The sequence below is a fragment of the Thalassophryne amazonica genome, chromosome 12, assembly GCF_902500255.1.
Source record: "Thalassophryne amazonica chromosome 12, fThaAma1.1, whole genome shotgun sequence".
Taxonomy (NCBI): Eukaryota; Metazoa; Chordata; class Actinopteri; order Batrachoidiformes; family Batrachoididae; genus Thalassophryne; species Thalassophryne amazonica.
This window is the reverse complement of record NC_047114.1, coordinates 102,048,018-102,075,708: the sequence shown is the minus strand read 5'-3', so window position 1 is coordinate 102,075,708 and position 27,691 is coordinate 102,048,018. Positions and strand designations below refer to the sequence as shown.

At 46.7% G+C, this 27,691-nt stretch overlaps 1 protein-coding gene across 1 annotated transcript in view; it reads right to left on the bottom strand.

Moving 5' to 3' along the window:
- LOC117521935 (E3 ubiquitin-protein ligase TRIM63-like) overlaps positions 1-26,912 on the bottom strand; it is an 82,464-nt gene extending 55,552 nt beyond the window's left edge. Inside the window, exons 1-2 of the mRNA XM_034183299.1 lie at positions 26,771-26,912; positions 7,029-7,201 (exon numbers count right to left, since the gene is read on the bottom strand). Of these exons, the coding sequence (XP_034039190.1) occupies positions 7,029-7,201; positions 26,771-26,890 (293 nt within the window). The 5' untranslated portion in view covers positions 26,891-26,912. The remainder of the gene's footprint in view (positions 1-7,028; positions 7,202-26,770) is intronic.
- Between the last annotated feature and the right edge of the window lie 779 nt (positions 26,913-27,691).

Below are 27,691 nucleotides of genomic sequence, written 5' to 3'. Positions count from 1 at the left end.
GGGTTGATCCGGAATTCCACCTCCCCGATGGGTGCTGGTTTCTTTTTTGTGGGTAAAAAAGATGGCGGGCTTCGTCCATGCATTGATTACAGGGGGTTGAACGAAATCACGGTTTGCAACCGATACCCGTTGCCCTTGTTGGATTCAGTGTTCACCCCCTTGCATGGAGCCAGAATCTTCACCAAGCTTGATCTTAGGAATGCGTATCATTTGGTTCGGATCCGGAAGGGAGACGAATGGAAGACGGCATTTAACACCCCGTTAGGTCATTTTGAGTACCTGGTCATGCCGTTCGGTCTCACTAATGCTCCCGCGACTTTCCAAGCGTTGGTAAACGATGTCTTGCGGGACTTCCTGCACCGGTTCGTCTTCGTGTACCTAGACGATATACTCATCTTTTCCCCGGATCCTGAGTCTCATGTCCGGCATGTCCGTCAGGTCCTACAGCGGTTGTTGGAGAACCGCCTGTTTGTGAAGGGCGAGAAGTGTGAGTTCCACCGCACTTCTTTGTCCTTCTTGGGGTTCATCATCTCCTCTAACTCCGTCGCCCCTGATCCGACCAAGGTTGCGGCGGTGAGAGATTGGCCCCAACCCACAAGCCGTAGGAAGCTGCAACAGTTCCTCGGCTTTGCTAATTTCTACAGGAGGTTTATTAAGGGCTACAGTCAGGTTGTTAGCCCCCTGACAGCCCTGACCTCACCAAAAGTCCCCTTCACCTGGTCGGATCGGTGCAAAGCCGCGTTCAAGGAGTTGAAACGGTGCTTCTCGTCTGCACCAGTTCTGGTGCAGCCCGACCCTAGCCGCCAGTTAGTGGTTGAAGTGGACGGCTCGGACTCAGGGATAGGAGCGGTGCTCTCCCAGAGCGGGAAGACCGATAAGGTCCTTCACCCGTGTGCCTATTTTTCCCGCAGGTTGACCCCGGCCGAACGGAACTATGACGTCGGCAATCGAGAACTCCTTGCGGTGAAAGAGGCCCTCGAAGAGTGGAGACATCTGTTGGAGGGAACAGCCGTGCCATTCACGGTTTTCACTGACCATCGGAACCTGGAGTACATCAGGACCGCCAAGCGGCTGAACCCCAGGCAAGCCCGCTGGTCACTGTTCTTTGGCCGTTTTGACTTCCGGATTACCTACCGTCCCGGGACCAAGAATCAAAGATCGGATGCATTGTCCCGGGTACATGAAGACGAAGTCAAAACGGAACCGTCGGATCCCCCGGATCCCATCATCCCGGAGTCCGCTATCGTGGCCGCCCTCACCTGGGACGTGGAGAAGACCGTCCGGGAGGCCCTGACCCGTGACCCGGACCCCGGCACCGGACCAAAGAACAGACTCTACGTCCCACCGGAGGCCAGAGCGGCGGTGCTGGACTTCTGTCACGGTTCTAGGCTCTCCTGTCACCCTGGGGTGCAGAGGACCGTGGCAGTCGTCCGGCAGCGCTTCTGGTGGGCGTCCCTGGAGGCCGACGTCCGGGACTACGTCCAGGCCTGTACCACCTGCGCCAGGGGCAAGGCCGACCACCGAAAGACCTCAGGGCTGCTACAGCCGCTGCCCGTGCCTCATCACCCCTGGTCCCACATCGGCCTGGACTTTGTCACGGGTCTCCCGCCGTCCCAGGGAAACACCGTCGTCTTCACGATAGTGGACCGTTTCTCCAAGGCGGCCCACTTCGTGGCCCTCCCGAAGCTACCAACGGCCCAGGAGACAGCGGACCTCCTGGTCCACCACGTCGTCCGTCTGCATGGGATACCATCAGACATCGTCTCCGATCGCGGTCCCCAGTTTACCTCACACGTTTGGAGGAGCTTCTGCCGGGAACTGGGGGCCACGGTCAGCCTCTCGTCCGGGTATCACCCCCAGACCAACGGGCAAGCAGAGCGGGCCAACCAGGAACTGGAGCAGACACTACGCTGTGTGACAGCCGCGCACCCGACGGCCTGGAGTACCCACCTGGCCTGGATCGAGTACGCCCACAACAGTCAAGTGTCATCAGCCACCGGCCTCTCCCCGTTTGAGGTGTGCTTGGGGTATCAGCCCCCCTTGTTTCCGGTGGTTGAGGGAGAGGTCGGTGTGCCCTCGGTCCAGGCCCACCTACGGAAGTGCCGTCGGGTGTGGCGTGCCGCCCGCTCTGCTTTATTGAAGGCCCGGACGAGGGTGAAGAAACATGCAGACCGGCGGCGGGCCCCGGCCCCCAAGTATCGTCCTGGGCAGGAAGTGTGGTTGTCCACCAAGGACATTCCCCTTCAAGTGGACTCCCCGAAACTCCAAGAACGATACATCGGTCCCTTCAAAATTCTCAAAGTCATCAATCCCGCCGCAGTGAGGCTCCGGCTTCCGGCCTCGCTGCGGATTCATCCAGTGTTTCATGTCTCCCGGATAAAACCCCATCACACCTCACCCCTCTGCACCCCGGGTCCGGCACCACCTCCTGCCCGGATCATCGACGGGGAACCGGCTTGGACCGTGCGCCGGCTCCTCGACGCCCGTCGAATGGGCCGGGGTTTTCAGTACCTGGTGGACTGGGAGGGGTACGGCCCCGAAGAACGCTCCTGGGTGAAGAAGGGCTTCATCCTGGACCCGGCCCTCCTGGCATGACCTCAAGCATAAAGCAAGAGGTCTAGAACGGAAATGGCGTCATTCAAAATTAGAAGTATTTCACCTTGCGTGATGCTATCTTAGACTATAATCATGCATTACTGGCTACAAAGTGGACCTATTACTCTGATTTGATCAACAAAAACAAGCATAACTCAAAGTTCTTGTTCGACACAGTAGCAACACTTATTCATGGACAACCACCTGTAGTTCGCTCTCCTTTTACAGCACAAGATTTCCTGGATTACTTTGAGAAGAAAATAGAAGACATCAGGTTAAACATATCCCAGCATGCCTTAATCCAGCCACTACACCCTGCTATTGAGGTGGGCGCGACTACTGAGGTATTACCTAGATTTACAGAATTTGCGAGTATCTCTCAAGGCGTGCTGATGAAACTCGTAACGTCAACAAAAAGCACAACCTGTTTATTTGATCCGATACCAACAAAACTGTTAAGGGGCGACTGTGCTGGAAATTATTAATCTTTCTTTAACTTCTGGATCTGTTCCTAAATGTTTCAAATCTGCAGTGATTAAACCATTACTTAAGAAATCTAATCTTGACCCTGGTGTATTGAAAAACTATCGGCCGATATCAAATCTATCATTTTGCTCTAAAATTCTGGAAAAAGTGGTGTCACGGCAGCTCGTGGACTGTCTTACTGAGAATAATCTCTTTGTGCCATTGCAGTCTGCTTTTAGAAAATATCATTCCACAGAGACGGCTCTCAGTAAAGTGGTGAATGATCTTCTGCTTACAATGGATTCAGACACCACAATGGTTCTGTTGCTGTTAGATCTCAGTGCTGCATTTGATACCGTGGATCATCATATTCTACTTGATAGGCTGGAAAATCATTTTGGGATTACTGGGAGTGCCCTTGCATGGCTGACATCATACTTGACCAGTCGTTCTCACTGTGTTTTGTACAGTAACACTACCTCCAAACTTTGTGACATGAAATTTGGTGTTCCACAGGAATCCGTCTTAGGCCCCCTGCTTTTCTCCCTTTATATAGCACTGCTTGGTCACATATTGCGGCGTTTTGGGGTTACCTTTCACTGCTATGCTGATGATACTCAGTTATACATGCCGATAACTGCTGGTCATCTCATCCACATAAAATCCTTAGAAGATTGCCTTGCATCAGTGAGAAGCTGGATGTCTAGCAATTTCCTACTTTTAAACTCTGATAAGACTGAAATGATGGTTCTTGGTCCAGTGAGACATCGGCATCAATTTGAACAGTTAATGCTTCGCCTAGGCTCGTGTGTCATACATCACACTGACAAAGTGAGGAACCATGGGGTAATTATTGATCCTATGTTGTCCTTTTGACCTCCACATTACAGATATTACTAGGACTGCTTTCTTCCACTTGCAAAGTATAGTGAAGATTCGTCCCATCCTGTCTATTGCTGATGCTGAGACCCTGATCCATGCGTTTGTCTCTTCTAGATTGGACTACTGCAATGTTCTATTTCCTGGTTTACTGCAGTCCAGCATTAGGGGTCTCCAATTGGTTCAAAATGCTGCTGCCAGACCTTTAAATGGACTGCATTTATATAGCGCTTTTCCATCTGCATCAGACGCTCAAAGCGCTTTACAATTATGCCTCACATTCACCCCGATGTCAGGGTGCTACCATACAAGGAGCTCACTACACACTGGGAGCAATAGGGGATTAAAGGCCTTGCCCAAGGGCCCTTAGTGATTTTCCAGTCAAGCGGGGATTTGAACCCATGATCTACTGGATTCAAGCCCAAACACCTTAACCACCAGACCATCACCTCCCCTACTTTTGACACGAAGCCGAAAGGTCGACCACATTACACCCACTTTGGCGTCTCTTCACTGTTTTCCTGTCCCAGTGAGATCAGATTTTAAGGTTCTGCTACTAGTCTATAAAATTGTTCACAGACTGGCACCTCCCTACTTAGCTGACCTAATTAAACCTTATGTACCGGCCTGGGCTCTGTGTTCTCTGGCTGCAGGACTACTTTGTGTCCCTAGAGTGAATAAGAAGTCTGTGGGTCACAGAGTTTTCTCTTATCGTGCCCCTGTTCTGTGGAATGATCTCCCTGCATCAATAAAACAGTCAGATTCTGTGGAGACTTTCAAGTCCAGACTTAAGATGCATTTATTTTCCCTTTCATATGGCTAGCATACTGGCATAGCATAGTTTTACGCTTTTTACTCTTTTAATTCATTTATTAGTAATTGGAGCGTGCCGCAGCCTCAACTTTATCTAAATTCTGTGTCTTTTAGTGAAGTTTAGGGCTAGTGGCCGGCGATCACCTTAGTATTTCTCTGTTTTTCTTGTTGTTTAATTTCTGACAAATTATACTGTATTTGTTGTCTTTCTGATGCCTGATTCTGTTTTTTCTCTCTGTTTAAGGTGCAGCTCCATCCAGAGATGGGTGTGGTATTTGTGCTGGAGACCCTCCTGTCCTGTGCACCAACAGCATTTCCTGTATATTCATTCTGTGAATTGTTCTGTAATTTATGTCTGTATCATGGCCCAAGCAGAGGGTCACCCCTTTGAGTCTGGTCTGCTTGAGGTTTCTTCCTCAGAGGAGTTTTTCTAACCACTGTTGCTTTGGGGGTTGGTAAAGTTAGATCTTACTTGTGTGAAGCACCTTGAGGCAACTCTGTTGTGATTTGGTGCTATATAAATGAAAATAAATTGAAAACTATAAAAGCAGCCATTTATGCATCATGAAAAGAAAATAATGTTCAAGTCTCATCATAAGACAGTCCACAGAATTCCATAAATTCTTTGGTCGAGAAGAAAGAAAAAGTCCTTTTAACAGTGTGCCTGTTCACCACATGACCTGAGGATCCTGGTCTGTTGGTCTGTTCAGGCAAAGTGCTTTTATTGTGAAAGCTGCCACCCTGAGACAGGCCGTTCCATGGGACTGGAATCTGAGGTCTGGATCCAGTTTCAGAGGCACGACAGCTGAGGTCACAGTAACATGCCTGAAGGTGTCGTTTATCAGGACATGTCCACTGAGCACGTGCTGTCTGCGGAAAGGAGTCCAACCCCAAAATAGTCTCCCCGTCTCACTGGCCAACATTTCACAACACACAGAGACGTGTTGCAACCGCAGTAACACAAAAAACACCACTGTTAGTCTAGCTTAGCTTGTGACACACCACTGTTAGCCTACCTTAGCTCCTGATATGCCACTGTTAGTCTAGTTTGGCTCCTGACACACCACTGTTAGTCTAGTTTGGCTCCTGATATGCCACTGTTAGTCTAGTTTGGCTCCTGATATGCCACTGTTAGCCTAGCGTGGCTCCTGATATGCCACTGTTAGCCTAGCGTGGCTCCTGATATGCCACTGTTAGCCTAGCGTGGCTCCTGACATGCCTCTATTAGTCTAGCTTAGCTCCTGACATGCCACTGTTAGCCTAGCTTAGCTCCTGATGTACCACTTTTAGTCTAGCTTAGCTTGTGACACACTACTGTTAGCCTACCTTAGCTCCTGATATGCCACTGTTAGTCTAGTTTGGCTCCTGATGCACCACTGTTAGCCTAGCATAGCTCCTGACATGCCACTGTTAGCCTAGCTTAGCTCCTGACACACCACTGTTAGTCTAGCTTAGCTCCTGACATGCCACTGTTAGTCTAGCGTGGCTCCTGACATGCCTCTATTAGTCTAGTTTGGCTCCTGACACATCACTGTTAGTCTAGCTTAGCTCCTGACATGCCACTGTTAGCCTAGCTGAGCTCCTGACATGTCATTGTTAGCCTAGCTTAGCTCCTGATGCACCACTTTTAGTCTAGCTTAGCTTGTGACACACTACTGTTAGCCTACCTTAGCTCCTGATATGCCACTGTTAGTCTAGCTTAGCTCCTGACATGCCACTGTTAGCCTAGCATGGCTCCTGACATGCCTCTATTAGTCTAGTTTGGCTCCTGACACATCACTGTTAGTTTAGCTTAGCTCCTGACATGTCACTGTTAGCCTAGCTGAGCTCCAGACATGTCATTGTTAGCCTAGCTTAGCTCCTGATGCACCACTGTTAGCCCAGCTTAGCTCCTCTCACACACCACTGTTAGTCTAGTTTGACTCCTCATGCACCACTGTTTGCCTAGCTTAGCTCCTGGCATGCCACTGTTAGCCTAGCTGAGCTCCTGACATGTCATTGTTAGCCTAGCTTAGCTCCTGATGCACCACTTTTAGTCTAGCTTAGCTTGTGACACACTACTGTTAGCCTACCTTAGCTCCTGACAAGCCACTGTTAGCCTAGCTTAGCTGCTAGTGGTGGTTCAGAGTGTGACCGCGTCTCTGCTCTGACGTGGTGGATTGTGTGAGTCCTCTTTGCTTCATCCCATCTCTGACACTCAGGAGTCAGGAGTTTTTCAGGATGACACAGAAAAATAATCAAGTCAACTATTTTGTGTGTAAAATACATGTTTGCACCTGGCAGTTCCCTGTTTGAACATGTCGATGATGTTCTCCACCAGCAGGTTCCTCTGCAGTCCGTAGACGCCGTGGCGATCCAGCACCACCTCATGGCGACAAGACGGGCAGCGGAAACGACCACCAGATGTCACTGTGGAGCCGGAGCGGGTGGACAGGTAGGGATTGGACGCCTGTGGGGGCGGGGTTTGTTCCGGTGGGAGGTGAGGAGAATTTCAGATTCATGAAAAAAAGAGAGCAAATTAGAGTTCAAGAACTTTAAACAAACGACAACAAATGGAAAACAGAAAATATGAAATAATTCAATCAGGTCAAAGTTCAAAGTTCAGGTCAGTCATACACAGGCTCCCATGGAAGTTATCAGCACATTGAGACGCCACGGCAACCGACAGATAAACATAAACAATGAAAACACAAGAATAAACAATCAAACAAACACATCATCAACACAGACAGACACACACGGACACACACACACACACACACACAGACACACACAGACACACACGGACACAGACAAGCAGACACACACACACAGACACACACAGACACACACGGACACACACACACAGACAAGCAGACACACACACGGACACACACACAAACACACACAGACAAGCAGACACACACACAGACAAGCACACACACACACACACACACACACAGACAGACACACACACACAGACAAGCAGATACAGACACACACACACACACACACACAGAGACAGACAGACAGACAAACACACACACACAGATACACACACACACACACAGATACACACTCACACAGACAGTAGATACAGACACACACACACACACACACACACACACAGACAGACAAACACACACACACAGATACACACACACACACAGACAGACAGACACACACACACAGACAGACACACGCACAGACACACACACACAGACAGCAGATACAGACACACACACACACACACACACACAGACAGACACACACGCACAGACACACACACACAGACAGACAAGCAGATACAGACACACACGCACACACACACACACAGAGACAGACAGACAAACACACACACACACAGATACACACACACACACACACACACACACACACACACACACACACAGACAAGCAGATACAGACACACACACACACACACAGATACACACAGACACACACAGACAGACAGACAGACAGACAGACAGACAGACAAGCAGATACAGACACACACACAGAGACAAACACACACACACAGATACACACACACACACAGACAAGCAGATACAGACACACACACACAGAGACAGACAGACAGATAAACACACAGACAGACAAGCAGATACAGACACACACACACACAGAGACAGACAGAACAAACACACACACAGACAGACAGACACACACACACACAGATACAGACAGACAGATAAAACACACACACACACACACACACACACACACACACACACACACACACACACACACACACACACACACACACACACACACACACACACACACACACACACACACACAAGCAGACACAGACACACACACACAGAGAGACAGACAGACAGACAAACACACACACACACACACACACACACACACACACACACACACACACACACACACACACACACACACACACACACACACACACACACACACCAGTGGTGGGCACAGTTCTGCTGATCCGCTAACCGCTATTTATCGAAGATAATGTTTTCATTATCGGATTAGCTTTTCAGATAACTTTGAAAACCATCTTCGGACTAATTATCTTCCGATAAGTTTTGGTCAGATCATTTGTAGACCGCTAATGTATTTTTGCAGATGTGGTAAACAAAGCTTAATAGTTACAAACATTTCTGAAACCTAGAATCAGCTGAGTACCTACCTGTTAAATGTTTGTAGTAGATGCACAGTTCTATCCTCCGTAAACAGAGGAGAGCTGGTTCTAAAAGAAACCACTCTATCCTCTGCAGGCAAAGGAGAACTGGTCACACAAAAAGCTAATTTCTTTTTACCCCATACTGATACACTGGCAGTATCACCCAAGTCATCCAGAGGCATACAGTTTTAACTTATGGTTAAAATTTAAACCAAGCTAATTTCGGACAAGTTATTTAAATTAATGTCACGTCTGAAGTTTTCTAAAGTTAAAATATCAGATATATGTTTTAGTTTTAAAGTAATGTGCTAATTTTGAAGGTTTTAGTGTGGACATGCTGTGTCCAGGTGCATTATGGGTAATGTCAGTACAGTCACGACAGGAGAAATGCATGTGAGATGTTCTGATCAGGCTCCACACGGACAACAGCATTAAACTCTTTGTATATTGTGCCTAAAACTCTCGTGAATACAACCCCTGGCAAAAATGATGGAATCACCGGCCTCGGAGGATGTTCATTCAGTTGTTTAATTTTGTAGAAAAAAGCAGATCACAGACATGACACAAAACTAAAGTCATTTCAAATGGCAACTTTCTGGCTTTAAGAAACACTATAAGAAATCAAGAAAAAAAAAATTGTGGCAGTCAGTAACGGTTACTTTTTTAGACCAAGCAGAGGGAATAAAATATGGAATCACTCATCTGAGGAAAAAATTATGGAATCATGAAAAACAAAAGAAAGCTCCAACACATCACTAGTATTTGTTGCACCACCTCTGGCTTTTATAACGGCTTGCAGTCTCTGAGGCATGGACTTAATGAGTGACAAACAGTACTCTTCATCAATCTGGCTCCAACTTTCTCTGACCTGCTGTTGCCAGATCAGCTTTGCAGGTTGGAGCCTTGTCATGGACCATTTTCTTCAACTTCCCCAAAGATTTTCAAGTGGATTAAGATCCGACTATTTGCAGGCCATGACATTGACCCTATGTGTCTTTTTGCAAGGAATGTTTTCACAGTTTTTGCTTTATGGCAAGATGCATTATCATCTTGAAAAATGATTTCATCATCCCCAAACATCCTTTCAATTGATGGGATAAGAAAAGTGTCCAAAATATCAACGTAAACTTGTGCAATTATTGATGATGTAATGACAGCCATCTCCCCAGTGCCTTTACCTGACATGCAGCCCCATATCATCAATGACTGTGGAAATTTACATGTTCTCTTCAGGCAGTCATCTTTATAAATCTCATTGGAACGGCACCAAACAAAAGTTCCAGCATCATCACCTTGCCCAATGCAGATTCGAGATTCATCACTGAATATGACTTTCATTCAGTCAATCAATTTCAATCAATTTTATTTATATAGCGCCAAATCACAACAAACAGTTGCCCCAAGGCGCTTCACATTGTAAGGCAAGGCCATACAATAATTACGTAAAAACCCCAATGGTCAAAACGACCCCCTGTGAGCAAGCACTTGGCGACAGTGGGAAGGAAAAACTCCCTTTTAACAGGAAGAAACCTCCAGCAGAACCAGGCTCAGGGAGGGGCAGTCTTCTGCTGGGACTGGTTGGGGCTGAGGGGAGAGAACCAGGAAAAAGACATGCTGTGGATGGGAGCAAGAGATCGATCACTAATGATTAAATGCAGAGTGGTGCATACAGAGCAAAAAGGAAAGAAACACTCAGTGCATCATGGGAACCCCCCAGCAGTCTAAGTCTATAGCAGCATAACTAAGGGATGGTTCAGGGTCACCTGATCCAGCCCTAACTATAAGCTTTAGCAAAAAGGAAAGTTTTAAGCCTAATCTTAAAAGTAGAGAGGGGTGTCTGTCTCCCTGATCTGAATTGGGAGCTGGTTCCACAGGAGAGGAGCCTGAAAGCTGAAGGCTCTGCCTCCCATTCTACTCTTACAAACCCTAGGAACTACAAGTAAGCCTGCAGTCTGAGAGCGAAGCGCTCTATTGGGGTGATATGGTACTATGAGGTCCCTAAGATAAGATGGGACCTGATTATTCAAACTTATAAGTAAGAAGAAGAATTTTAAATTCTATTCTAGAATTAACAGGAATCCAATGAAGAGAGGCCAATATGGGTGAGATATGCTCTCTCCTTCTAGTCCCCGTCAGTACTCTAGCTGCAGCATGTTGAATTAACTGAAGGCTTTTCAGGGAACTTTTAGGACAACCTGATAATAATGAATTACAATAGTCCCAGCCTAGAGGAAATAATGCATGAATTAGTTTTTCAGCATCACTCTGAGACAAGACCTTTCTAATTTTAGAGATATTGCGTAAATGCAAAAAAGCAGTCCTACATATTTGTTTAATATGCGCTTTGAATGACATATCCTGATCAAAAATGACTCCAAGATTTCTCACAGTATTACTAGAGGTCAGGGTAATGCCACCAGAGTAAGGATCTGGTTAGACACCATGTTTCTAAGATTTGTGGGGCCAAGTACAATAACTTCAGTTTTATCTAGTTTAAAAAGCAGGAAATTAGAGGTCATCCATGTCCTTATGTCTGTAAGACAATCCTGCAGTTTAGCTAATTGGTGTGTGTCCTCTGGCTTCATGGATAGATAAAGCTGGGTATCATCTGCGTAACAATGAAAATTTAAGCAATGCCGTCTAATAATACTGCCTAAGGGAAGCATGTATAAAGTGAATAAAATTGGTCCTAGCACAGAACCTTGTGGAACTCCATAATTAACCTAGTCTGTGAAGAAGATTCCCCATTTACATGAACAAATTGTAATCTATTAGATAAATATGATTCAAACCACGCAGCGCAGTGCCTTTAATACCTATGGCATGCTCTAATCTCTGTAATAAAATTTTATGGTCAACAGTATCAAAAGCAGCGCTGAGGTCTAACAGAACAAGCACAGAGATGAGTCCACTGTCTGAGGCCATAAGAAGATCATTTGTAACCTTCACTAATGCTGTTTCTGTACTATGATGAATTCTAAAACCTGACTGAAACTCTTCAATAGACCATTCCTCTGCAGATGATCAGTTAGCTGTTTTACAACTACCCTTTCAAGAATTTTTGAGAGAAAAGGAAGGTGGAGATTGGCCTATAATTAGCTAAGATAGCTGGGTCAAGTGATGGCTTTTAAGTAATGGTTTAATTACTGCCACCTTAAAAGCCTGTGGTACATAGCCAACTAATAAAGATAGATTGATCATATTTAAGATCGAAGCATTAAATAATGGTAGGGCTTCCTTGAGCAGCCTGGTAGGAATGGGGTCTAATAGACATGTTGATGGTTTGGATGAAGTAACTAATGGAAATAACTCAGACAGAACAATCTGAGAGAAAGAGTCTAACCAAATACCGGCATCACTGAAAGCAGCCAAAGATAACGATACGTCTTTGGGATGGTTATGAGTAATTTTTTCTCTAATAGTTAAAATTTTATTAGCAAAGAAAGTCATGAAGTCATTACTAGGCTCAATAGAGCTCTGACTCTTTGTCAGCCTGGCTACAGTGCTGAAAAGAAACCTGGGGTTGTTCTTATTTCTTCAATTAGTGATGAGTAGTAAGATGTCCTAGCTTTACGGAGGGCTTTTTTATAGAGCAACAGACTCTTTTTCCAGGCTAAGTGAAGATCTTCTAAATTAGTGAGACGCCATTTCCTCTCCAACTTACGGGTTATCTGCTTTAAGCTGCGAGTTTGTGAGTTATACCACGGAGTCAGGCACTTCTGATTTAAAGCTCTCTTTTTCAGAGGAGCTACAGCATCCAAAGTTGTCTTCAATGAGGATGTAAAACTATTGACGAGATACTCTATCTCACTTACAGAGTTTAGGTAGCTACTCTGCACTGTGTTGGTATATGGCATTAGAGAACATAAAGAAGGAATCATATCCTTAAACCTAGTTACAGCGCTTTCTGAAAGACTTCTAGTGTAATGAAACTTATTCCCCATTGCTGGGTAGTCCATCAGACTAAATGTAAATGTTATTAAGAAATGATCAGACAGAAGGGAGTTTTCAGGGAATACTGTTAAGTCTTCAATTTCCATACCATAAGTCAGAACAAGATCTAAGATATGATTAAAGTGGTGAGTGGACTCATTTACTTTTTGAGCAAAGCTAATAGAGTCTAATAATAGATTAAATGCAGTGTTGAGGCTGTCATTCTCAGCATCTGTGTGGATGTTAAAATCGCCCACTATAATTATCTTATCTGAGCTAAGCACTAAGTCAGACAAAAGTTCTGAAAATTCACAGAGAAACTCACAGTAATGACCAGGAGGATGATAGATAACAACAAATAAAACTGGTTTTTGGGACTTCCAATTTGGATGGACAAGACTAAGAGTCAAGCTTTCAAATGAATTAAAGCTCTGTCTGGGTTTTTGATTAATTAATAAGCTGGAATGGAAGATTGCTGCTAATCCTCCTCCTCGGCCCGTGCTACGAGCATTCTGGAAGTTAGTGTGACTCGGGGGTGTTGACTCATTTAAACTAACATATTCATCCTGCTGTAACCAGGTTTCTGTAAGGCAGAATAAATCAATATGTTGATCAGTTATTATATCATTTACTAACAGGGACTTAGAAGAGAGAGACCTAATGTTTAATAGACCACATTAACTGTTTTAGTCTGTGGTGCAGTTGAAGGTGCTATATTATTTTTTCTTTTTGAATTTTTATGCTTAAATAGATTTTTGCTGGTTATTGGTGGTCTGGGAGCAGGCACCGTCTCTACGGGGATGGGGCAATGAGGGGATGGCAGGGGGAGAGAAGCTGCAGAGAGGTGTGTAAGACTACAACTCTGCTTCCTGGTCCCAACCCTGGATAGTCACGGTTTGGAGGATTTAAGAAAATTGGCCAGATTTCTAGAAATGAGAGCTGCTCCATCCAAAGTGGGATGGATGCCGTCTCTCCTAACAAGACCAGGTTTTCCCCAGAAGCTTTGCCAATTATCTTTGCCAATTATGGATGACTATGATGATTCAGTCATCCACAGTCCACGATTGCTTTTCCTTAGCCCATTGTAACCTTGTTTTTTCTGTTTAGGTGTTAATGATGGCTTTCGTTTAGCTTTTCTGTATGTAAATCCCATTTCCTTTACGCGGTTTCTTACAGTTCGGTCACAGACGTTGACTCCAGTTTCCTTCCATTCGTTCCTCATTTGTTTTGTTGTGCATTTTCGATTTTTGAGACATATTGCTTTAAGTTTTCTGTCTTGATGCTTTGATGTCTTCCTTGTTCTACCAGTATGTTTGCCTTTAACAACCTTCCCATGTTGTTTGTATTTGGTCCAGAGTTTAGACACAACTGTCTGTGAACAACCAACATCTTTTGCAACATTGCGTGATGATTTATCCTCTTTTAAGAGGTTGATAATCCTCTCCTTTGTTTCAATTGACATCTCTCGTGTTGGAGCCATGATTCATGTCAGTCCACTTGGTGCAACAGCTCTCCAAGGTGTGTTCACTCCTTTTTAGATGCAGACTAATGAGCAGATCTGATTTGATGCAGGTGTTAGTTTTGGGGATGAAAATTTACAGGGTGATTCCATAATTTATTCCTCAGAATTGAGTGAGTCCATATTTTTTTCCCTCTGCTTGGTCTAAAAAAGTAACCGTTACTGACTGCCACAATTTTTTTTCCTGATTTCTTATAGTTTTTCTTAAAGCCAGATAGTTTCCATTTGAAATGACTTTAGTTTTGTGTCATGTCTGTGATCTGCTTTTTTTCTACAAAATTAAACAACTGAATGAACATCCTCCGAGGCCGGTGATTCCATAATTTTTGCCAGGGGTCGTATATTCTCTGGGTTTATAGACGTTGTTATTGTGTTTGTTTTATGTAAAAATGCCAGAAGAAGCTCAGGTTGCTTCTCCATTAATTTCAATTGGAATCATTGCAGTCGATTCCTGTTTGCTCTTTAGAGTCTTGCTTATGTAAAACACTGTCTGTCGTCTTTGTTCCAGAGTAATATATATATAAGATGTCTGAAATTCAGTTACCGTTCATTAAATTTCATTAAACGTAGCAGACATAGATTATCTACTGGCCAGTAGTGTTCAATCAATCAATCAATCAATTTTATTTATATAGCGCCAAATCACAACAAACAGTTGCCCCAAGGCGCTTTATATTGTAAGGCAAAAATTGTGGCAGTCAGTAACGGTTACTTTTTTAGACCAAGCAGAGGGAATAAAATATGGAATCACTCAATTCTGAGGAAAAAATTATGGAATCATGAAAAACAAAAGAACGCTCCAACACATCACTAGTATTTTGTTGCACCACCTCTGGCTTTTATAACGGCTTGCAGTCTCTGAGGCATGGACTTAATGAGTGACAAACAGTACTCTTCATCAATCTGGCTCCAACTTTCTCTGATTGCTGTTGCCAGATCAGCTTTGCAGGTTGGAGCCTTGTCATGGACCATTTTCTTCAACTTCCACCAAAGATTTTCAATTGGATTAAGATCCGGACTATTTGCAGGCCATGACATTGACATTGACATTGTCTTTTTGCAAGGAATGTTTTCACAGTTTTTGCTTTATGGCAAGATGCATTATCATCTTGAAAAATGATTTCATCATCCCCAAACATCCTTTCAATTGATGGGATAAGAAAAGTGTCCAAAATATCAACGTAAACTTGTGCAATTATTGATGATGTAATGACAGCCATCTCCCCAGTGCCTTTACCTGACATGCAGCCCCATATCATCAATGACTGTGGAAATTTACATGTTCTCTTCAGGCAGTCATCTTTATGAATCTCATTGGAACGGCACCAAACAAAAGTTCCAGCATCATCACCTTGCCCAATGCAGATTCGAGATTCATCACTGAATATGACTTTCATTCAGTCAATCAATTTCAATCAATTTTATTTATATAGCGCCAAATCACAACAAACAGTTGCCCCAAGGCGCTTCACATTGTAAGGCAAGGCCATACAATAATTACGTAAAAAACCCCAATGGTCCAAAACGACCCCCTGTGAGCAAGCACTTGGCGACAGTGGGAAGGAAAAACTCCCTTTTAACAGGAAGAAACCTCCAGCAGAACCAGGCTCAGGGAGGGGCAGTCTTCTGCTGGGACTGGTTGGGGCTGAGGGAGGAGAACAGGAAAAAGACATGCTGTGGAGGGGAGCAGAGATCGATCACTAATGATTAAATGCAGAGTGGTGCATACAGAGCAAAAAGAGAAAGAAACAATGCATCATGGGAACCCCCCAGCAGTCTACGTCTATAGCAGCATAACTAAGGGATGGTTCAGGGTCACCTGATCCAACCCTAACTATAAGCTTTAGCAAAAAGGAAAGTTTTAAGCCTAATCTTAAAAGTAGAGAGGGTGTCTGTCTCCCTGATCTGAATTGGGAGCTGGTTCCACAGGAGAGGAGCCTGAAAGCTGAAGGCTCTGCCTCCCATTCTACTCTTACAAACCCTAGGAACTACAAGTAAGCCTGCAGTCTGAGAGCGAAGCGCTCTATTGGGGTGATATGGTACTATGAGGTCCCTAAGATAAGATGGGACCTGATTATTCAAAACCTTATAAGTAAGAAGAAGAATTTTAAATTCTATTCTAGAATTAACAGGAAGCCAATGAAGAGAGGCCAATATGGGTGAGATATGCTCTCTCCCATGCCACTGTTCATGGCAGTATGTGTGTCTGGATGCCAATAGATGGCAGTGTTCTATTTATTTTGACCCCAGTTATATCAGACGGTTATCTAATTACAACTTGGCTTTTTTTTTTTAAATGCCTTTTTTTTTTTTACAAATAAAAAAATGGCATATTTTACAAAAGCACATTTATCTATAAATACCAACACACACCTCACATTAACGGTTGGTTTACATAGAATGAATGAGTCAACCAGTCAGTGTTAGCGGAGGCACATTTTACCCATAATCCCTTTGGCATCTGTCTGTGTTTGTTACAAAACTTCAGAATTAGTGCATTATTCAACATTAAAAGATATATATTTTAATTTTGTACAAATCACAGAATTGGCATTAATGGAGTTATTCTATCAGTATTAGTTTTATTTATAAACCAAACCATAAGTCAGCACTAGGGATGCGTATTGATAAGATTTTATCGATATCAATGCCATTATCGATTCTGCTTATCGATCCGATTCCTTATCGATTCCCTTATCGATACCTCTTGTGAATTTTGTACTAAAAGTAGGCTTTACAGGTTTTCTATGTATTTCATTGAGTCTTAAAGTAAATAAATATGAAATTGGTCACTATATCCTTGATCTCTGGACATAAATAAAAATAAACAAACCAGTGTTTCTCTTTGAAGTTAATAATTCTGACTGGATTCTATCATTCTAACTTGACTCGGCAGAGAGCCGCGCAACGTTTGGAGCTGTGTGAACAGAACGGAGGATGATTCTCGTTTCTTTCTCGCAACAAGACAGGAGTCCCAGTTAGTGACTTTAATCCGCACAAAAGTGACTCACGATTTCACATATTCAGGGAAAGTGGTGAAAAACAAAAAAAATGTTGTGTGGGCCGCTGAAGAGGAGGTACTGCTGGCCCACCACCACAAGATGGCGCCCTGCTTGAAGTGCGGGCTTCAAGCACGAGAGGGCGTCGGCTTTGCTGGAGGTGACAGCTGTCAACAATCAACACAAGCTGTCACCCATCATCACCACTACAAAGACCGGACTGCAACTCCACCTCCTCGCCGAGGAATCAACTACCATTCAGGTAATTTCTCTGCTGCCTGACACTGTGTGTGTTTAACCTGAACTTCTATTTGCAGCCGTTTTCCTGGAGTGTTTCCTTATCTGGAGGATTGGCGTTTGGTGTGACAGCGACGGCTTCGCCTCACACCCCAACTCAGATAAGTGGTTGACCAGGAGCTGCACGAGTGTGTGTGATTGGAGGTGGAGGTTTTCCCTCCTTTACTTAATACAGACTGTGGGATTACTGAGTGTGCAAACTCACACTCATCTGGACTGTCTTTGTTCTCTGCCAGCAGTACCGGGTCTGACTGCTGAAGACAGCGGCCACCTGGGGCGCAGGGCTTGGCGGCTCCGGTGTTCTTCAGCTCCGTTGGTGGTGGAAGCTGTGTGGGGATCCAGCTCTTCTCTCTCCAGGCGTCTTCTATCGTCGAGCCTGCCCACACGTCACCTGGTGTATGATTGACAGTCACCATATTGTTATTGTCTGTACGTTGTTGTGCGATTCACAACATTAAATTGTTACTTTTTGGCTTATCCATTGTCCGTTCATTAACGCCCCCTGTTGTGGGTCCGTGTCACGTCACTTTCACAACAGGATTTCTCGGCCAGCGTCATGGATCCCGAGGGGCGTCAACCATCGCTTGAACAGCCAATGGGAAAGCGAGGTGCACAGGCAGGAGGCGTGTTGGGTGAGCTGCAGCACATCTTAACCGCCTTCGCCGCTCGGTTGGACTTAGTTACCGAGCAGAGCAGTGTTCTCAATCGCAGGATAGAGGCTCTCACCGCCCAGGTGGAAGCGCGTGCTCAGGGCGCTGCTGCAGCACCTCCTCCTGCTGATCGTGTGCCAGAAACAGACATTCCGCTGGTCGTTCAACGACCCCCCCCACCTTCCCCTGAAGCATACATAAGCCCTCCGGAGCCGTACGGAGGCTGTGTGGAGACGTGCGCGGACTTCTTGATGCAGTGCTCGCTCGTCTTTTCACAGCGTCCCGTCATGTACGCAGCAGACGCCAGCCGGGTGGCTTACGTTATAAATTTGCTTCGAGGAGAGGCACGCGCCTGGGCTACGGTGCTTTGGGAGCAGAATTCACGGCTCTTAACGGTTTATACTGAGTTTGTGAGGGAGTTCAGACAGGTGTTCGATCACCCTCATAGAGGCGAGACCGCTTCAAGCGTGCTGCTGTCGATATGGCAGGGGCGTCGGAGCGCAGCTAAATATGCAGTCGACTTCCGCATCGCGGCAGCGCGAGCCGGCCGGAATGCTGTTGCGCTCCGCGCCGCCTTTGTAAACGGACTGTCTCTGGTTCTTAAGGAGCACCTGGTGGCGAAGGACGAGCCGCGGGATTTAGACGGGCTTATCGACCTGGTTATACGGTTAGACAACCGATTAACAGAACACCGACGGGAGCGAGACGAAGGGCGTGGTCAGGCACAAGCCGTCCCTCTTCCTCCCGGGTCTGAAAGGGAGCCGACTTCCCCACGCTCCACTGCCAGGGCTCTCCACGTGACAACAGCTCCCCCTGCTGACGTTGCTATGGAAATGAGCAGGGCCAAAAAACGATCAGATCAGAGACAAAGGAGGCTGATCCGTGGAGAGTGTTTTCTCTGCAGCTCTACTGAGCACACACAGAGAGAATGCCCCAAACGATCAAAACAGCAGCACTCGTCCTTAGAGACTGGGCTAAGGGTGGGTCACAATACCCACGCGGGGAGACCCCGTAAATCTGCACGAATCCCAGTCACGATCCTGAGTGAGGATTTAACCCTTCACGCCCCAGCACTGGTGGACACGGGGTCGGAGGGAAATCTGCTGGATAGCAGATGGGCAAAGGAGGTTGGGCTCCCTCTAGTGGCCTTACCGTCACCATTGTCGGTGCGGGCACTAGATGGCACCCTTCTTCCACTAATCACACACCAGACTCAGCCAGTGACATTGGTGGTGTCTGGGAATCACAGGGAGGAGATTGTGTTTTATGTAACACCTTCTACCTCCCGAGTGATTTTGGGTTTTCCATGGGTGTTAAAACACCATCCCCGGATTGATTGGCCGTCTGGGGTTGTGGTTCAGTGGAGCGAAACCTGCCACCAGGAGTGTTTAGGATCCTCGGTTCCACCCGGTGTGACAGCTAAGGAGGAGGTTTTAGTCCCCCCCAATCTGGCGGCGGTGCCAGCCGAGTACCACGACCTTGCTGACGTCTTCAGCAAGGATCTGGCACTCACGCTGCCCCCGCACCGTCCGTACAATTGTGCCATTGATTAGATACCGGACGCTGAGTACCCGTCCAGCAGGCTGTACAACCTCTCACGTCCGGAACGCGAATCAATGGAGACCTTCATCCGGGACTCGTTAGCTGCCGGGTTGATCCGGAACTCCACCTCCCCGATGGGTGCTGGTTTCTTTTTTGTGGGCAAGAAGGACGGCGGACTCCGTCCATGCATTGATTACAGAGGGCTGAACGAGATCACGGTTCGCAACCAATACCCGTTACCTCTGTTGGATTCAGTGTTCACGCCCCTGCATGGAGCCCAAATTTTTACAAAATTGGATCTTAGGAATGCTTATCACCTGGTTCAGATCCGGGAGGGAGACGAGTGGAAGACGGCATTTAACACCCCGTTAGGTCACTTTGAGTACCTGGTCATGCCGTTCGGCCTCACCAATGCGCCCGCGATGTTCCAAGCATTGGTTAATGACGTCTTGCGGGACTTCCTGCATCGGTTTGTCTTCGTATATCTAGACGATATACTCATCTTTTCTCCGGATCCTGAGACCCATGTTAAGCATGTACGTCAGGTCCTACAGCGGTTGTTGGAGAACCGGCTGTTTGTGAAGGGCAAGAAGTGTGAGTTCCACCGCACTTCTTTGTCCTTCTTGGGGTTCATAATCTCCTCCAACTCCGTCGCCCCTGATCCGGCCAAGGTTGCGGCGGTGAGAGATTGGCCCCAACCAACGAACCGTAGGAAACTACAACAGTTCCTCGGTTTGCAAATTTCTACCGGAGGTTCATCAAGGGCTACAGTCAGGTAGTTAGCCCCCTGACAGCCCTGACCTCCACAAAAGTCCCCTTCACCTGGTCGGATCGGTGCGAAGCCGCGTTTAGGGAGTTGAAACGCCGGTTCTCGACTGCACCGGTTCTGGTGCAGCCCGATCCCAAGCGCCAGTTTGTTGTTGAAGTGGATGCCTCTGACTCAGGGATAGGAGCCGTGCTATCCCAGAGCGGGGAGTCCGACAAGGTTCTCCATCCATGTGCCTACTTTTCCCGCAGGTTGACCCCAGCTGAACGGAACTATGACGTCGGCAATCGGGAACTTCTTGCGGTGAAGGAGGCTCTTGAAGAGTGGAGACACCTGTTGGAGGGAGCATCGGTACCATTTACAGTTTTCACGGACCATCGGAACCTGGAGTACATCCGGACCGCGAAGCGTCTGAACCCCAGGCAAGCCCGCTGGTCGCTGTTCTTCGGGCATTTTGACTTCCGGATCACCTACCGCCCCGGGACAAAGAACCAACGATCTGATGCCCTGTCCCGGGTGCACGAAGAGGAGGTCAAGACCGAGCTGTCAGACCCCCCTGAAACCATCATCCCCGAGTCCACTGTCATGGCCGCCCTTACCTGGGACGTGGAGAAGACCGTCCGGGAGGCCCTGACACGGAGCCCGGACCCGGGGACCGGTCCGAAGAACAAACTGTACATCCCACCAGAGGCCAGGGCTGCGGTCCTTGACTTCTGTTACGGTTCCAAGCTCTCCTGTCACCCAGGGGTGCGAAGAACCGTGGCAGTGGTCCGGCAGCGCTTCTGGTGGGCGTCTATGGAAGCCGACATCCGGGAGTATGTCCAGGCGCCTGCGCCAGGGGCAAAGCTGACCATCACAAGGCCCAAGGCCTCCTCCAGCCTCTGCCAGTGCCTCGTCGCCCCTGGTCTCATATCGGCCTGGACTTTGTCACGGGCCTCCCGCCGTCCCAGGGAAACACCACCATCCTAACGATAGTGGACCGGTTCTCCAAGGCGGCCCACTTCGTGGCCCTCCCGAAGCTCCCGACGGCCCAGGAGACTGCAGACCTCCTGGTCCACCACGTCGTGCGTCTGCATGGGATTCCATCAGACATTGTCTCGGATCGTGGTCCTCAGTTCTCCTCCCAGGTCTGGTGGAGTTTCTGTAGGGAACTGGGGGCCACCGTCAGTCTCTCGTCTGGGTACCACCCCCAGACGAACGGGCAGGCAGAGCGGACAAACCAGGAACTGGAGCAGGCCCTCCGTTGGGTGACCTCCGCGCACCCGACGGCCTGGAGTGACCATCTGGCCTGGATCGAGTACGCTCATAACAGCCAAGTCTCGTCTCCCACCGGCCTCTCCCCATTTGAAGTGTGTTTGGGGTACCAGCCCCCATTGTTCCCGCTAGTGGAGGGAGAGGTCGGGGTGCCCTCGGTCCAGGCCCATCTGAGAAGGTGCCGTCGGGTGTGGCGTACCGCCCGCTCTGCCCTGCTCAAAGCCCGGACGAGGGCCAAGAACCATGCAGACCGCCGGCGTGCCCCGGCCCCTGCGTACCAGCCTGGGCAGGAGGTTTGGCTTTCCACAAAGGACATTCCCCTGCAAGTGGAATCCCAAAAGTTGAAGGACAGATACATCGGACCTTTCCCCATCCTCAAGGTCCTCAGTCCAGCCGCAGTGAAGCTGGCAGCTTCAGCTTCACTGCGGATCCACCCGGTTTTCCATGTGTCCCACATCAAACCTCACCACGTGTCACCCCTCTGTACCCCCGGACTGGCGCCGCCTCCTGCCCGGATCATCGACGGGGAGCCGGCTTGGACCGTGCGCCGGCTCCTGGACATCCGTCGGAAGGGCCGGGGGTTCCAGTATTTGGAGGACTGGGAGGGGTATGGACCCGAAGAACGCTCCTGGGTGAAGAGGAGCTTCATTCTGGACCCGGCCCTCCTGGCCGACTTCTACCGGCGGTACCCGGACAAGCCTGGTCGGGCACCAGGAGGCGCCCGTTGAGGGGGGGGGTCCTGTTGTGTGGGCCGCTGAAGAGGAGGTACTGCTGGCCCACCACCACAAGATGGCACCCTGCTTGAAGTGCGGGCTTCAAGCACGAGAGGGCGTCGGCTTTGCTGGAGGTGACAGCTGTCAACAATCAACACAAGCTGTCACCCATCATTACCACTACAAAGACCGGACTGCAACTCCACCTCCTCGCCGAGAAATCAACTACCATTCAGGTAATTTCTCTGCTGCCTGACACTGTGTGTGTTTAACCTGAACTTCTATTTGCAGCCATTTTCCTGGAGTGTTTCCTTATCTGGAGGATTGGCCTTTGGTGTGACAGCGACGGCTTCGCCTCACACCCCAACTCAGTTAAGTGGTTGACCAGGAGCTGCACGAGTGTGTGTGACTGGAGGTGGAGGTTTTCCCTCCTTTACTTAAGACGGACTGTGGATTACTGAGTGTGCGAACTCACACTCATCTGGACTGTCTTTGTTCTCTGTCAGCAGTACCGGGTCAGACTGCTGAAGACAGCGGCCACCTGGGGCGCAGGGCTTGGCGGCTCCGGTGTTCTTCAGCTCCGTTGGTGGTGGAAGCTGTGTGGGGATCCAGCTCTTCTCTCTCCAGGCGTCTTCTATCGTCGAGCCTGCCCACACGTCACCTGGTGTATGATTGACAGTCCACCATATTGTTATTGTCTGTACGTTGTTGTGTGATTCACAACATTAAATTGTTACTTTTGGCTTATCCATTGTCCGTTCATTAACGCCCCCTGTTGTGGGTCCATGTCACATCACTTTCACAACAAAAAAGCTGAAACCCAAAATTACCCCCCAGCACCGCCTGCACGAAAATGTTTCAATTCTAGAAGCTCTGAAATACAATCTGGGACTATTCCAGACAATAAACTGGAGTGAGTGCAGCATCCATTTAGGTAAGAAAAAACCCCAACTTTCCTTATTCAAATTCATTCCAGTAGTATTCTGCTCTTACTAGGATGCAGCAGTTTTCTAGTTTGGCAGAAAATTCTGGAGGAAATCAATGAAGAAATTAACAAACTGAAAATATGGTTTGCCCGAAACAAACTGTCATTAAACTTAAATAAGACAGGGATGAAGTGGAGGTGTAAGAGTCACTAGGTGTTCACAGGAAACACATTTATTTCTGTAAGTATGTGTGTATTTATTTATGTTCATTGTTAGTTGTATAGTAGAGAAGCTTGAATCTTCGACTGGACTGGGTTGCTTGATGCGAGGTCGTTTCGCTTCAAATCACAGAAGCTTCCTCAGCTAAAATTCTTGCTCTGGTAGTCTGACTTCTGTCTTGACTCTTGTAGAGAAGAATAATCAAGAAGTCACAAAAGCTGGAGTTTTAAACCTAACCAGACCCCTCCTACCGAGAGGCAGACTGCTATAGGCTGGTGACTAAACAATAGCTCTAATTAGCACCTATTGTGCTCTAGTTAGCACCCTCCTAATGACAGGGCAGCTGTCCCTCTCCTGATGACTCCCTTGACGACTCTGCTGGTGATGTGAATGACTCATTACCATAAACAAAAGACTGAAACTGCTTTGACCTGAGTACCCCATTGTAAACAGAGGATAAAGTGTGTCTCAGACCCCCTCCCTCGTTAAGGCTGGGTTTCAAACGTTTCACAAAGAATGCCTCCTTGACCCCTCTCTCAAACCATTTCTTCTCTCTGGCTAATATTTTAACTTCCTTGTCCTCAAACGTGTGGTTAGTATCTTTAAGGTGGAGATGAACTGCAGACTGAGGTCCACTGGCGCCCTCTCTGGCGCCCGTCAAGCAACCCAGTCCAGTCAAAGATTCAAGCTTCTCTACTATGGAAACCACCTGGACAACTGAGAGCCTACACAGAGAAATCATTGTTAGTTGGTTTTATATTTCTGTTGTGTTTTTATTCAGGTTCTTTTTGTCTCTTTCTCTAAAATTGTATATAATTATTAGATTATAATTAATCATTAGATTATAATCATTAGATTGTTTATTCAGAGACAGGGATGAAATGGAGGTGTAAGAGTCACTAGGTGTTCACAGGAAACACTTATTTATTTCTGTATGCATGTATGTATGTATTTCTTTATTTATTTATGTTCATTGTTAGTTGGTTTTATATTTTCTGTTGTGTTTTATTCAGGTTCTTTTTGTCTCTTTCTCTAAAATTGTATATAATCATTAGATTAGTTATTATTACTATTATTGTTGTGCTTGCTATTATTATTAATATATAAACAAAAATAAATTAAAAAAATGTTACAATTTGTAATACATTTGACTCTTTTACAACAACAAACACTTAACAGCTGCAACTGCTTAATGCTAACTTTACATTGAAAATGCCATAGACATGCTAATGTGTTAGCATCGGTCCCGTTTTTAAGTTATAAAATACTATCTATCTATACTATCTAATCTATCAACTGTTTCAGAAGACCATAACAGGTCGGTTTAACATAAAAAAGGTAAATAATACTCACAGCCATATGCTCTTTAGGGTTTTAGCAGGGGAAAGCGAAAGAAAAAAATTAATCAACGAAGCAATGATCAAAGTACTGCTTCAATCTGCAAATCACTGCTTCAATTGGTTCAAGGTTCAAAGCAAAGCTGCGCAGAAAATTGATTACAGACCCGCTGCAGGGTCTGTAATCAATGTAGAGAAATTATCATTGTCCTGACAAACACCCCCAAAAACAGCGGCCACTCTGAAGGACCAATAACAGAATCATTAAGTAAAAAGGTTATTGATGTTGGTGGATTGAACCATTTCTTAATGATACCCGAAAGGAACCGGTTTTCGATACCCATCCCTAGTCAGCACTGCTTTATTTTCCAAGACCTCCGCCTCACGGCAACGCGGTTACTGAGTAGAGAGTTGAGCTTCACTGCTCCTTCACTGCTGTAAGCTATGTAGTAAACAGGAGCTTCCAGCAGGGGGCAGGACGCTCAAAGACAGAAGTGCTGACTCATTGTTTGGGTCTGTAGTCGCCTCTGATGCTACCAGAAGCGATCATGGCCTTAAAACTCAACATCAGCTTGTTAGTAGTTGCAAGTGTACCGGAGACAATACTGGAATTTATCTGTAGCTTCCGATAAATTTTTGGGTGGTTTATCAGTTTAGCTTTATAAAAGATGAACTTTTGAGTTATCTGTTATTGAAGCTAATTTTTTGGTTAGCTGTGCCCACCACTGACACACACACACACACACACACACACACACACACACACACACACACACACACACACACACACACACCACACACACACACACACACACACACACACACACACACAGACAAATAAATAAATGCAGATGATTTTGTTATGTCCTTGGTGGACATAATAAAAATCTGAAACATTGAATTTCACTCAGTAAACTTTAAAAATCATCAACTTTTATGTATTAATGTTTTCATCAACAGAAACAGATAACTAGCAGATAACTAAAGTTTATTTTAAAAAAATATCTAAAAGCTTCTTTGAACTCTTAAGTTTTTTAAAGACTGAACCTTTTAAAATTGTTATAAAATGTGTGGTAATGAAGTTGAGCGCTTTAAATAAGACGGATGGACGGATGCACAAAGATGGACTGACAAACAGATGGATGGACAGACAGACGGACGGACGGACAGATAGACGGACAGACAGACAGAAAGACGGACTGACAAACAAGACGGGCGGACAGACAGATGGACAGACAGAAAGACGGACGGATAGACAGAAAGACAGATGGACAGACATAAAGATGAACAGACAGACAGAAAGACGGACTGACAAAAAGATGGACATACAGACGGATGGACAGATGTAGGGACAGACAGACAGAAAGACGGATGGACAGACAGAAAGACGAACAGACAGACAGACAAACAGACAGATGGACGGACAGACAGAAAGAAAGACGGCTGGACAGACAGAAAGATGAACAGACGGACAGACAGATGGACAGTAGCTCACGGGCTCAGTACATCAAGTAGGTGTCAGACATAAAAAGTGGTGCGAGCGCTAAAGAGCTGAACTGAGGCCAGTGGGCCACTTTAACTCCGCTCACATTCAGGTGGTTCCTCTGAGAGTCTGTTCCACTGCAATCTGAGAACTTAACATGTGGCACCATGGAGACAGACACGGCAGGACGTGGGCATGCGCGGTATACGGGGCGGCCTCACCTGGAAGATGTCGCTGGCACACTTCCTGCAGAGGTTGTGCTGACATGGCAGGATGACCACAGGTTTGGTGAAGATCTCCAGACAGATGGGGCAGATCAGCTGCTTCTCCAGACTCTCCATGATGCTCAGGAAGAGGACGACGAGCTATCTGCACAGACAGAGCCACTGGGCTGTTTTTAGAAACACACATGTCCACATGTCCTTATATGTCATAGGCCATCAGGGGACGTGGCACAGCTGGGGGAGGGGCAGAGCCACGTTCAGCCTTCTGAGACTTCACAGGGAACTCAGGGAACCTCTTCTAGTCGGTGACACAATTCATTGATTAGTCTGATCCCACATGCTCTCTGCACCATTCATAAAAACAGACACAAATCCTCTCTTAACTCAACCTGGTCTGGGAGCGTGGACTGGTACCGCATGTCACAGGGAACTCCCCTAGGGCCTGGATAACAACCACAGCCGTCCCTCTTCTCCAAAGTAACCACCTATCTGCAGCAGACAGGTGAAACGTAGGCGTCTCCTTGACCACCTGAAACATGGGTGTCTCCTTGACCAGGTAAACGTGGACATTTCCTTGACCAGGTGAAACGTGGAAGTGTCCTTGACCATGTGACATGTAGGCATCTCCTCAACCAGGTGAAACGTGGACATTTCCTTGACCAGGTGAAATGTGGGCGTGTCCTTGACCAGGTGAAACATGGACATCTCTTTGACCAGGTGAAATGTGGATGTCTCTATGACCAGGTGAAACGTGGAAATTTCCTTGACAAGTTGAAACGTGGGCATTTCCTTGACCAGGTGAAACGTGGCCGTTTCCTTGACCAGGTGAAACATGGGCATCTCTTTACCAGGTGAAACGTGAACATTTCCTTGACCAGGTGAAACGTGGGTGTTTCTTTGACCAGGTGAAACAAGGGC